We start from the raw sequence: 14,014 nt of genomic DNA on the forward strand, positions 1-14,014 counted from the left end.
AAGTCTGAAGACTACCAACAAATTTTGCAGCATAATGTAGGGCCCAGTGTGAGAAAGCTGGGTCTCCCTCGGAGGTCATGGGTCTTCCAGCAGGACAATGACCCAAAACACACTTCAAAAAGCACTAGAAAATGGTTTGAGAGAAAGCACTGGAGACTTCTAAGGTGGCCAGCAATGAGTCCAGACCTGAATCCCATAGAACACCTGTGGAGAGATCTAAAAGTGGCAGTTTGGAGAAGGCACCCTTCAAATATCAGGGACCTGGAGCAGTTTGCCAAAGAAGCATGGTCTAAAATTCCAGCAGAGCATTGTAAGAAACTCATTGATGGTTACCGGAAGCGGTTGGTCGCAGTTATTTTGGCTAAAGGTTGTGCAACCAAGTATTAGGCTGAGGGTGCCAATACTTTTGTCTGGCCCATTTTTGGAGTTTTGTGTGAAATGATCAATGTTTTGCTTTTTGCTTCATTCTCTTTTGTGTTTTTTCATTTAAGACAAATTAAATGAAGATAATAATACCAAATAAATTGTGTTTGCAATCATTTTCAGGAAGAAACTGAGTATTATCTGACAGAACTGCAGGGGTGTCAATACTTTTGACCATGACTGTATGCCACCCCACGCTAGGATCGGGTTTTCAGATAACTGCACCTGGTATTAACCAAAGCCAGGTCCACTACCTATACCGAGCTATTTAGGTTTTGCGGGGGGATCCCCACTAACTTTTCTCCTATAAGCCTTTAGCTCATTGATGAAGGTCTAGATGACTGAAACGTTTGTGTATGTACAGTATTACCTTTTGGATCACGCTAAACCTCTAGATTTTCACTACCATCTGTGTGCCAAGTTATCTACACTGACCGGCCCCCCAGTTTATATAATGAGCATCAGCACATACTGAATTAAAAAAAAAAAAAAAAAGTTTCTTCAGGCCGTGGTCCCTGCACCGCAGCATAATCGCTTGGTTACTGTGCACTTAATCCCTTTTGCTTATTTAATTGAGCAAAGGGAAAAGAAAAAGTCAATTTGAAAATGGCGCAGTAGCAGCTATCAGTGTGTATAGAGATCCGATAGCTGCTATTACGCCGGAGGCGCCATCTTGCTGGAGAATAAAAAAAAGATTTCCTCCAAGATGGCGCCGCCCGCACTTGCGCAATAGCAGCTGTTGGCTATCTCCGAGAGCTGCACCATCTTGGAGGAGGAAATCCTTTTTTTTTTTTTGTTCTCCAGCAAGATGGCACCGCCGGCGCAATAGCCGCTTTCAGATCTCTATACACACTGATAGCTGCTGCTGCGCAGGCGCCATTTTCAAATTGACTTTTTTTTTCCCTTTGCCCAAGTAAATAAGCAAAAGGGATTAAGTGCACAATAACCGTGCAATTATGCTGCGGAGCAGGGACCACAGCCGGCACCGGCCTGCAGAAGCGTTTTTGTTTTTTATTCAGTATGTGCTGATACTCATTATGTAAACTAGGGGGCCGGTCAGTGAGGGGTCCGTGACCTGTCAGCAGTCCGCATTATGAATATCTAATCAGAGGACCACATACACCAACCCCGCCTTAGGGCACGAGAATCTCATTAACACAAAACTGAAAATAAAGAATTAAGAAACAGCCACAAGACGGATTTCATCACCCAGGTATCATTGTAATCAGTATAACGGCGCCGACCTGACACTGTCTGTAGGTTACCGTGCACAATCCTGCTGACAGGTTCCCTTTAACTAGTAAAGTAAAAAAAAAAGAAGTCATATTACTTATACCACAAGGTGGACAGAATTAAAAAAAGAATTGCTGTTTTTGTTCATTTTGCCTCCCAAAAATTCAGATAGACAGTGATAAAAAAAAATGTTATGTAACCGAAAATGGTATCAGTAACACCTTCAATTTATCTCGCATTACAATGACATATTTGCAATTTCCACTGCAATTTCCAATACGTACTTGTTTCTAGAAAATCTCATAGAGTCAAAATCATCATAGATTAATTCCCAGAGGGGTGTAAATTCCAATAAGAGGTTACTTGACATGGGGGATCTGCAATTAGAGACTGCAAACTGCAAAATCTGCGCCCCAAAAGTCAGATAACGCTCCTTCCTTCCCGAGTTTTGGTGAGTAGCAGAACTCTAGTATTAGTAGAACTATAAAGCTCAGCACAAGTTCTGCTGTAAAACATTCAGCTATCAGTGGTTTGTCCTGGACTGTAAATTGCAATCATTATATTTATACATAGAGATAACATGGCATTTGAACAAGCACAAGGCTCAGTGAGCCAAGAGCCCTGTTTAGGAGACCTGCTCTGAAATCTCATTTTGCAAGATTTGTAACAGCAGCTTGTCAGGAGCTAAGAGGTAGGAGGGAGAGAGGTGAAACTGCTGTATAGAAATCAATGGGCTGGAGAGAGGTGGCTGGGATATTAGAGTTAACCTCACTCCTGAAATGTAACTACTGCACATTCCAAGGTCCGGGCAGTCACTAGTGGCTGAACTTTATGGAAACCAACTGTACACTATGTAAGATGAAAGCTATCATTGCAGGAGAATGACAGCAGATAGAAAAAGCAAATTGATTGCAAACGTATTTTTATGCTGTTTAATTAAAACAATTTCAATAACTTGAGACTATCCCATTTCTGCAGCACTGCATATGCTAATAAGGCAGGACTAGTACGGCAGTCAGTGTCTTACCCCAGACTAGTCCTGCCTTGCATGTTCTAATCAAGCCACCATGCATGTCATTGACAGCTGGCATAATGATCATACCCTAACGAGTATTACATGTAGGCTGTCAACAGGCATATTTAGAAGATCTGAGGCAGCACTAGTTTGGGGGAGGAAACGTCCTACTGGACTAGTTTTGCCTAGTGCATCCATCAAAGATTAGTAAGTGAAATGAAAGACCATTTAAGAAATCGTTTTGGTAGCGGCTTGGGGCATAACAAGTTTAAAGGTGGCTGTCAAGACAAAAAAAATTCAGAATTTTTTAAATCTATTTATGACCTATGACATATAGGTCGTGTATCCCCCTTTGATGTGGGCTCCAGCGCTGAGCCAGCGACTCTTCTTGCACATGACAGCTGATTTGATCAACCGTCATGTGCCCCCTAACAGCTGCAGGTGGAATCGCTATCCACCCATGGCAGTTAACATGTTAAATGCCGCTGTTAATTTCTGACAGCGGCATTTAACATAATCGCATCGGAGGCATGTCACAAACCCTGCCCATCAGCACCCTTGTCCGGAGAAGACCCCCGTGCTTGTCATAGCGGATCTTCTATGAACGCCTCCCGTGGCCAGTGTTCAGAGGAGATGATGATTTCTTCTACACATAGCGCGGCTGAGGCCCTGCTCTGTGTATCACAAGCAATCAGAAGATCGCAGCTTCAAGTCTCCTAAGGAAACTACTGAAGCAAGTAAAAAAAAAAAAAAAAACTTTTTAAAAGTATTGAAAAAATAAAAAATATATAAAAGGTCAAATCACCCCCCTTTAAAATAAATCAATAATAATAATAATAAATACACATATTTGGTATCGCCACATTCAGAAACGCCCACTCTATCAAAATTCTATAAAAATCAAAAAGAATTATTCCAATCGGTAAACGGTGTAGCGAGAAAAAAATCAAATCCAGAATTATGTTTTTTTTGGTCTTTGCAACACTGCAATAAAATACAATAACGGGCGATCAAAACATCGTATCTACTCCAAAATGGTATCAATAAAAACGTCAGCTCGGCACGTAAAAAATAAGCCCTCATCCAACCCGAGATCACAAAAAATGGAGACGCTGTGGGTCTCGGAAAATGACGCCATTTTTTATTATTACAAAATGTTTACAAAATTTGTATTTTTTTTTTAACCACTTAAATAAAAACAGTATCTTCAAACTCTTAATGACCTGGAGAATCATAATGGCTTGTCAGTTTTAGTATTTAGTGAACATGGTAATAAAAAGAACTAAACTAAAAAACCCTAAAACAATTGTGGAATAGTACTTTAAAAAATAAATAAATAAATTTCCCCGATTTCCAGTACACGATATGGTAAAATGAATGGTGTCGTTCAAAAGTATAACTCGTTTTGACGGAAAAATGAAAAAAAGTTATGGCTCTGGGAAGGGGAGCAAAAAAAAAAAAACGAAAATGGAAATCAGAAGATCTCAAGGTCGTGAAGGGGTTTTAAAAAAAAAAAAAGTAGAAGAAATAATACTCGCCAATCCTCTGGTGCTTTCATTTCATTCTGATGATGCCCGGTTCACCGCCAGTCTCTAGTGATGTGTGCCGGCCAATCACTGGGTTATGAAGTGGAGACTGGTGGGGGACCAAACAGTGTTGGAACAGGGGTAACTGGCAATAGTGGGGAATATTCACCAGTACTGCCATCATTTTACTAGTATGGGGATGTTAGGTAGCATGCTCTGGATCAGAGGGATATTAGCGTTGTATTGTATTCCTTATCCCAGGACCTCCTGTCCTTGTACGTAGAGTATATATTGTTCTATGTTTTCATCTCTCCTGGTCAGGCATCTTCCTCCCACTGCCCAGTGTGGCCCATAATGGAGGCCTTGGCATTAGGATGTTGCGTGAAACCTGCACTACTGTAACCAGAACAACTCTTTATTTGCACTGACGACTTTGATGCCACAGAATGAAGCATGGAGAATGAGGTAGGGGTGACACATTACTCAACTGCAAAAATATTAGAATTCTGCTGTGTCGTGTGACATTTTGGTTAGTGCTTTATTGTAGCTAAGGCCGCCATGTGCAAGATTATTATTATTATTATTATTTATTTATATAGCACCATTAATTCCATGGTGCTGTACATTAGACAGGGTTACATCAAAATACAAATATCACTTACAGTAAACAAAACTAACAATGACAGACTGGTACAGAGGGGCGAGGACCCTGCCCTTGCGGGCTTACATTCTACAGGATGATGGGGAAGGAGACAGTAGGTCGGGGGTTGCAGTAGCTCCGATGGTGTTGAGGTGGCCGTGTGGTCTTTACAGGCTGTAAGCTTTCTTGAAGAGGTGGGTTTTCAGGTTTCTTTTGAAGGATCCAAATGTGGTGGATAACCGGATGTGTTGGGGCACAGAATTCCAGAGGATGGGGGATATTCGGGAGAAGTCTTGGAGGCGATTAGGTGAGGAGCGAATAGGCGTGGAGGAGAGAAGGAGGTCTTGAGAGGACCGGAGATTACGTGAGGGAAGATATTGAGAGATTAGTTTGGAAATATACGGAGGAGAAGTTATGGATTGCTTTGTAGGTCAGTGTTAGTAGTTTAACACTAGGACTACTGGACTCATGACCCCGACTAGAACTACTGATGTGCAAGTAGTCAAAATGACTATACCAGTAGTCCTAGTGTTAAACTGGATACGCTTGGAAATAGTGAGCCAGTGAAGGGATTTGCAAAAAGGGGAAGGAGGAGTGTAGCGAGGAGACAGATTAATTAGTCGGGCAGCATAGTTAAGGATGGACTGCAGGGGTACGAGAGTGTTAGAAGGTAGGCCACAGAGGAGGATGTTGCAGTAGTCGAGGTGGAAGATGATTAGGGCATGCACAAGCATTTTGGTAGAGTGTGGGTTGAGGAAAGCACAGATTCTGGTGGCGAGAGCTTGGATGTGCGGTTTGAAGGACAGGGGAGAGTCAAGGGTTACTCCAAGGCAGTGGATTTTGGGGACAGGGGAAAGTGTGATTTCATTTATTTTGATAGATAGATCAGGTAGGGAAGATATACGAGATGTAGGAAAGATAATTAGTTCAGATTTGTCCACATTGAGCTTGAGGAAGCGAGAGGAAAAGAAGGAGGTTATGGCTGATAGACACTCTGGAATTCTGGAGAGCAGGGAGGTGACATCTGGGCCAGAGAGGTAGATCTGAGTATCATCAGCATATAGATGGTACTGGAAGCCATATGACCTTATGAGTTGTCCCAGGCCGAGTGTATAGATTGAGAAGAGTAAGGGCAGAGCCTTGAGGGACCCCAACAGAGAGGGGGCGAGATGAAGAGGTAGTATGGGAGTAGGAAACGCTAAATGTGCGGTTGGCAAGGTATGAGGAGATCCAAGATAAGGCAATGTCTTTGACACCAAAGGAAGAGAAAATCTGTAGTAGGAGGCAGTGGTCAACTGTGTCGAAGGCAGAGGACAGGTCTAGAAGGAGGAGTATAGAGAATAATCTGTTCGCTTTGGCTGTAAGTAAGTCTTTAGTAATTTTGGTCAGGGCAGTCTCAGTGGAATGGTGGGGACGGAAACCAGATTGTAGGTTGTCGAAGAGAGAGTTAGATGCAAAGTGAGAGGAAAGTTCAGCATGGACGTGCTGCTCAAGGAGTTTGGAAGCAAATGGGAGCAAAGATATGGGGCGATAGCTGGACATAGCGCTCAGGTCAAGGGATGGCTTTTTGAGAATAGGTGTGATTGTCGCATGTTTGAAGGCAGAGGGGAAGGTACCAAAAGTTAGTGATAGGTTGAAGAGATGAGTTAGGGATGGGATTAGTGTGGTGGTGAGGTCATGGAGGAGGTGGGATGGGGTCAAGTGCACAAGTGGTGAGGTGTGATTTGGAGAGAAGATGAGCAAGCTCCCCTTCAGTGATTTTGGAGAGGGAAGTTATGGGGTTAGGGCATTGGTCTGGTATACAAAGGGGTTGTGGTGGTTTGACAACAAAGACTTGCCTTGTTAGGTCTATCTTATTTTTGACGTGCGTGGCAAAGTCCTCGGCAACGATTAGGGAACTCGGAGGGGGCAGTGGTGGGCGGAGGAGGGAGTTAAAAGTGTTGAACAACTGTTTGGGGTTGTGGGATAAGGAAGATACGAGGGTTGTGAAGTAGGCCTGTTTAGCAGAGGTGAGAGCTGATTTGAATGCCAGTGTTGCTTGTTTGAGTGCAGTGAAATCATCTTGTGAATGCGTTTTCTTCCAACGCCGTTCTGCAATTCTGGATACTTGCTGAAGCTTTTTAGTGATGTTATTGTGCCAGGGTTGTCTATTGATTTGTCGCACTCTGCTATGCATGACGGGGACGACCGTGTCAATAGATGATGTGAGAGTGGCATTGTAGAAATGAGTGGCACTGTCTGTGTCGTGGAGTGAGGATATGGATGCCAGTGGTAGGATAGAGTCAGAGAGTGTGTGGGTGTCTAGGTGTGAGAGGTTCCTGCATGGGTGCGCATGGTGCTGGACATGGGTGACAGATGAGGAGGACAGGGATGAGAAGGTGAGCAGATGATGGTCGGATAGAGGGGAGGTGGTGAAGTTAGATAGAGAGCAGAGATGGGTGAAGATCAGGTCTAATGTATGTCCGTCTGTGTGGGTGACTGAGGAGGACCACTGAGTAAGTCCAAAAGATGAAGTAAGGGACAGGAGTTTGGAGGCTGCTGACTTTTATTGCACCATTTATTCCATGGCACTTGAGATTATTATTTTTTTCTATCAGGGAATATGGCACTTTTCTCTTACATAAGCTTCCAATGTGGGTCCATCAGCAGATTTCACAATACAAACTGGATACATAATAAAAAATGGTTTTACAAGACCTAATGAAGCCGGTGTATTTACTTTGATCATTCACATCAGAATGGCTGTATATTCCTATATGAAAGTTTAAAATCTGTCTGTGCCCACATAGCTTGCCTGACTGGCTGCTCAGTGTCCCTCCACCGTGCTGCTGCTGAAATTTGATACAAGCTGCAGCTGTCACTCAGGCTGGGTGGTCAGACACCGAATGCACTGGGACACACAAGATCTCTCTTTCTATAGCTGGACTCATCAAATGCTCATGTGATTATCAGGATTATACAGACTTTCTGATATAGATTCTTAAAGTAAGTACACCAGCATCATCAGGTTTAAGAGACTTATTTAATAATGTCTGCAGATTGTATTGTGACTCTTGTGACCAATCCGCTTTAAATTGCCATATATTCTACTAAAACTTCTATTTTAGCACCATCGGCGGCTTACCAGCCAACCACAAATTGGTGAGACAGTGAGTTTCCTAGTACCTTAATTTCAGACTGGAATGTTATTTGGTGCCAGATACTAACACTGCTGTTTTTTTTTTTGTTTTTTTTTTGTCCTCTGCCCTCTAAATATTTTTTTGCCCTCTTTTCAGATAATGAATGGTTGGGCCGTGGGCCCTGATGTTCATCGATCCCACAACTTCCTGCCAGTCATCAAATCTATGCCAGTAAGTGTGATGGCCATGTAAGTCAGCAAGACTCGGCCTTACAGACCTCTCTATACAATGTGACCTCTAAGGTTTTCACCCACACACAGACCTGTCCTCTAATTGGCCACTGCCTTTGTATGTGATTCAGAGTTAACCATTTCCTGTATAGTAGGGTTCATGATTAACAAAATCTTTAGAGTTGGAAAGGGACCTCCAGGATCATCGTGTCCAACCCCCTGCTCAATGCAGGATTGATTGATTGATTGTTTTGATTCTATTCCATATGGTACCATGTTCTAGTGTGCCCCAAATTCACAATCCGCTTTGTGGCAGAGTTCCTCCAGTGTCAAAGTATCAGCAAATCTAAACCCAATGCAATTAAAGCTCACAAAGCTTCTGCCACAGTGCTGATTGTACTGGTGGCAGACACTGTTATGGCTCACCGGTTGAGGTGGAATTGTTTAGTCATAGGCCCAGATGAGCAGCACAAACTATGGGCGCCGGTGTTACGAGGTACAACAGGTTTGGACAAGCACTTGGAACAGCAGAGCTGGATATGCAGGTCAGTACCAGGAATGGCTTGGAACAGTGACGCTAGATATTCTGTATAGATTAGAGGGAGAAAGGCGTGCACTCTGTAGAAGGGAGCTGGTGCCGGCTGAACCTGGACTGGATCCAGATCAATCATAAATTCGGGCAAACAACCGCACTCAGACAATATTTTGCATCAGAGATGTGAAGTATTTATTTGAGTAACACCACAGTGGTCAACAGAGTTCTGAGGTAACGTTTCGACCTGAAAGGTCTTTCTCAAACCTCACTTTAGTGAATAGTAATGGAGGAAAGAGGAGGAGGACGATACTTGTCCGGAAATGGAGAGAGAGACTCCACAAATAGTCCAGAAGACAGGATAATGTAGGTCCGGAACGGCACGGACAGGGCACAGGGTACCGCCTCCTTCTTCCTTACAGGACCCATAGTGCTTTTAGGGACCCTGTGCCCTGTCCGTGCCGTTCCGGACCTACATTATCCTGTCTTCTGGACTATTTGTGGAGTCTCTCTCTCCATTTCCGGACAAGTATCGTCCTCCTCCTCTTTCCTCCATTACTATTCACTAAAGTGAGGTTTGAGAAAGACCTTTCAGGTCGAAACGTTACCTCAGAACTCTGTTGACCACTGTGGTGTTACTCAAATAAATACTTCACATCTCTGATGCAAAATATTGTCTGAGTGCGGTTGTTTGCCCGAATTTAAGATATTCTGTATAGCACATGGAACAATGGAGCCTGATGTAGGCCGGATGACACCTGGAACAGTGGAGCCTGATGTATGCCGGATGGCACATGGAACAGTGGAGCTGGATCCATGCTGGATGGCACATGGCACAGTGGAACCGGATGTATGCTGGATGGCACATGGAACAGTGGAGGCTGATGTATGCCAGACGGCACATGGAACAGTGGAGTCTGATGTATGCTGGACGGCACATGGAACAGTGGAGCCTGATGTATGCCAGACGGCACATGGAACAGTGGAGCCTGATGTATGCCGGACGGCACATGGAACAGTGGAGTCTGATGTATGCTGGACGGCACATGGAACAGTTGTGCTGGATGGTACATGGAACAGTGGAGCCTGTTGTATGCTGGACGGCACATGGAACAGTTGTGCTGGATGGTACATGGAACAGTGGAGCCCGATGTATGCTGGACGGCACATGGAACAGTTGTGCTGGATGGTACATGGAACAGTGGAGCCTGATGTATGCTGGACGGCACATAGAATAGTGGAGCTGGATGTTTGCTGGATAGTACATGGAACAGTGGAGCCGGATGTACACTGAACGGCACCTAAAGCATGGAAAGAAAAGGCTTTGTATCCCAGACGGCACCTTGGTTGTGGAACGTCAGAGCAAAGTAGGCTTAAAGACACTTTGGAACAGCAGAGCCGAGTATGTGGATCAGCACCTTGCAATAGCAGAGCCCAAATATAAGAGCATGCAGGTTGTTTGTCAGGACAGCCATTTGAATACATGTAGCCAAGCTCCGCAGTTTAGCTAATGACACATGAGAGTCCAAACATCCAAACACGTGCTAACCAGCGTACGCCTAGCTAGCTGAATGCTCAAGCGGCCTAAAATGGTTTAGTGGAGTGATATCGCAGGTGCACCCAGGTTACAATGGAAACCCGACACACAGGAGACCCAGGTGTTGGAGACAGAGGAAGCAAAGGCCGGCGCTGGAGCTGGGACAAGTGAGTAAGGGCTGTGGAGTCAGTGAGCCAATTCCGTCTCCTCAATTTCCCTGGCTCCTTACTCCACAACTCTGGTCACTGCTGAGCATGTGCATAAAGCACAGATTCATCTCAACTAAAAGCCGAGATCCTTAGATAGGAAAAGAACAAACATTTATAGGACCTTTCGTAACGTTCCCAAATTGTTATGAAGAGATTTACATCACATCCTGCGTTTTACTACTGCACCCAATGTATTATATATTTTAGGAGTCTGAGTTGGTCAATTTTATTCCGACTCCACGACTCTGCAGCCCTGTGAGTAACAGCAACCTATAATGACCACAGTGCCCTTGGTGATAATCCGAGAATACCTTGAGGAATGGTGTTAAAGAAGCAGGAATCACGAGCCGAACATCATTGAGTGGCACCAACGCAGCCGCTCCTCCCAAAATCCCACCGTGCCACCCATGGTGTAGAGATACTGCACTTCAGTGTTGATTATTCTCCCCAAGCAGTATCCATTACTTGGGAGCTCATCACTAATGACAATCTGATGTCTAGTAAACCATTTTCCATCTTTCAGATTTCTGCTGTGAAACATAACAGTGTCTTACAGACCCTAGTGGCCAAAAGCGAAGAACCTGAGAAGGAGCCGGGTATGTGCCTTCATTTTAGTTACTTATCATTGGTGGAAAGTATTATTACATGTGTCCGTTCCTGCCTGCATCCTCCTTGCATCATATATGAATTTGTAGGGCGGCGTGTCACCTCTGACGGGTGCGCTCCTCATGGCGTCTCCTCCCTTTCCACTTTCTTCAGGGCATCCTTTAATGTATAGTTGAGACCAATGGTAAAGCTTATTCTCAGGAGGAAACATGCTAAGTCTCTTGTAATACAGTAAGACTCAGTCTACAGTACAGATAAAAAGTTTGGACACACCTTCTCATTTAAAGATGTTTCTGTATTTTCATCACTATGAAAATTGTACATTCACACTGAATGCATCATCAAAACTATGAATTAACACATGTGGAATTATATACTTAACAAAAAAGTGTGAAACAACTGAAATTATGTCTTATATTCTAGGTTCTTCAAAGTAGCCACCTTTTGCTTTGATGACTGCTTTGCACACTCTTGGCATTCTCTTGATGAGCTTCAAGAGGTAGTCACCGGGAATGGGCTTCCAACAATCTTGAAGGAGTTCCCAGAGATGCTTAGCACTTGTTTGCCCTTCTTCCTTCACTCTGCGGTCCAGCTCACCCCAAACCATCTCGATTGGGTTCAGGTCTGGTGACTGTGGAGGCCAGGTCATCTGACGTAGCACCCCACCACTCTCCTTCTTGGTCAAATAGCCCTTACACAGCCTAGAGGTGTGTTTGGGGTCATTGTCCTGTTGAAAAATAAATGATGGTCCAACTAAAAGCAAACCGGATGGAATAGCATGCCGCTGCAAGATGCTGTGGTAGCCATGCTGGTTCAGTATGCCTTCAATTTTGAAGAAATCCCCAACAGTGTCACCAGCAAAGCAACCCCACACCATCACACCTCCTCCTCCTCCATGCTTCACGGTGGGAACCAGGCATGTACAGTCCATCCGTTCACCTTTTCTGCGTCGCACAAAGACACGGTGGTTGGAACCAAAGATCTCAAATTTGGACTCATCAGACCAAAGCACAGATTTCCACTGGTCTACTGTCCATTCCTTGTGTTCTTTAGCCCAAACAAGTCTCTTATGCTTGTTGCCTGTGCTTAGCAGTGGTTTCCTAGCAGCTATTTTACCATGAAGGCCGGCTGCACAAAGTCTCCTCTTAACAGTTGTTGTAGAGATGTGTCTGCTGCTAGAACTCTGTGTGGCATTGACCTGGTCTCTAATCTGAGCTGCTGTTAACCTGCGATTTCTGAGTCTGGTGGCTCGGATAAACTTATCCTCAGAAGCAGAGGTGACTCTTGGTCTTCCTTTCCTGGGGCGGTCCTCATGTGAGACAGTTTCTTTGCAGCACTTGATGGTTTTTGCAACTGCACTTGGGGACAGTTGCAAAGTTTTCCCAATTTTTCGGACTGACTGACCTTCATTTCTTAACCCCTTCATGACCTTAGGATTTTCCGTTTTTCCGTGTTCATTTTTCGCTCCCCTCCTTCCCACAGCAATAGCTTTTTTATTTTTCCGTCAATATGGCCATGTGAGGGCTTATTTTTTGCAAAACAAGTTGTACTTTTGAACGACATCATTGGTTTTACCATGTTGTGTACTAGAAAACGGGAAAAAAATTCCAAGTGCGGTGAAATTGCAAAAAAAAGTGCAGTCCCACACTTGTTTTTTGTTTGGCTTTTTTGCTAGGTTCTCTACATGCTAAAACTGACCTGATATTATGATTCTCCAGGTCATTACGAGTTCATAGACACCTAACATGGTTAGGTTATTTTTTATCTAAGTGGTGAAAAAAAATTCCAAACTTTGCTAAAAAAAAAAAAAGCGCCATTTTCTGATACCCGTAGCGTCTCCATTTTTCGTGATCTGGGGTTGGTTGAGGGCTTATTTTTGTCGTGCCGAGCTGGCGTTTTTAATAATACCATTTCGGTGCAGATACGTTATTTTGATCGCCCGTTATTGCATTTTAATGCAATGTCGCGGCAACCAAAAAATCGTAATTCTGGCGTTTCATATTTTTTCCTCGCTACACTGTTTAGCGATCAGGTTAATGCTTTTTTTTATTGATAGATCGGGCGATTCTGAATGCGGCGATACCAAATATGTGTAGGTTTGGTTTTTTTTTTTTATTGATTTATTTTGAATGGGGCGAAAGGGGGGTGATTTAAACTTTTATATTTTGTTTTATTTTTTTCACTTTTTTTTTTTTTTTAACTTTTGCCATGCTTCAATAGCCTTCATAGGAGGCTAGAAGCTGACACAACTCGATCGCCTCTGCTACATAGCAGCGATTATCAGATCGCTGCTATGCAGCAGAAATGCAGGTGTGCTGTGAGCACCGACCACAGGGTGGCGCTCACAGCTACTGGGAATCAGTAACCATAGAGGTCTCAAGGACCTCTATGGTTACTATACAGAAGCATCGCTGACCCCCGATCATGTGACGGGGGTCGGCGATGCGCTCATTTAGGGCCGGTTAAGTGCCGCTGTCAGCGTTTGACAGTGGCATTTAACTAGTTAATAGCGGCGGGCGAATCGTGATTTCACCCGCCGCTATTGCGGGCACGTGTCAGCTGTTCAAAACAGCTAACATGTCCAGGCTTTGATGTGGGCTCACCGCCGGAGCCCGCATCAAAGCGGGGGTTCTGACCACACCTTCAGTGTGAATTTACAAGTTTCATAGTCCTGAAAATACAGAAAAATCTTTAAATGAGCAGGTGTTTCCAAACTTTAGGTCTGTACTGTACGTGACCACATCTTCCCGGCTTTAGGAGCAGCTTATTGGCATTGTTGCCATGATTGAAGTCCCTTAGACCCCACTTTTTATTGCTTCCCCCACTATTACTTTTCCTATATTTATTCTTTTTTTTTTTTGCAGAAAGTGAAGATTTGCTCAGAGCGGAGCAGGAGTGGGACGCCTTGGAAAATATACAGACAGGTCAGTGCCCGATCATGTGA

The 14,014-nt window shown here is 44.0% G+C and overlaps 1 protein-coding gene across 5 annotated transcripts in view; it reads left to right on the forward strand.

The window, feature by feature from the left end:
* ELMOD3 (ELMO domain containing 3) overlaps nt 1-14,014 on the forward strand; it is a 67,459-nt gene that overhangs the window by 22,329 nt on the left and 31,116 nt on the right. For 4 of the 5 annotated variants that reach the window (XM_069766691.1, XM_069766694.1, XM_069766689.1 and 1 more), the window contains exons 2-5: nt 4,519-4,662; nt 8,113-8,187; nt 10,988-11,060; nt 13,935-13,994. In XM_069766691.1, coding sequence (XP_069622792.1) covers nt 4,651-4,662; nt 8,113-8,187; nt 10,988-11,060; nt 13,935-13,994 — 220 coding nt within the window. In that variant the 5' untranslated portion in view covers nt 4,519-4,650. The remainder of the gene's footprint in view (nt 1-4,518; nt 4,663-8,112; nt 8,188-10,987; nt 11,061-13,934; nt 13,995-14,014) is intronic. The other variant, XM_069766690.1, reaches the window with a different exon arrangement.

Source organism: Ranitomeya imitator, chromosome 4 (assembly GCF_032444005.1).
Source record: "Ranitomeya imitator isolate aRanImi1 chromosome 4, aRanImi1.pri, whole genome shotgun sequence".
In the NCBI taxonomy this organism is placed as follows: Eukaryota; Metazoa; Chordata; class Amphibia; order Anura; family Dendrobatidae; genus Ranitomeya; species Ranitomeya imitator.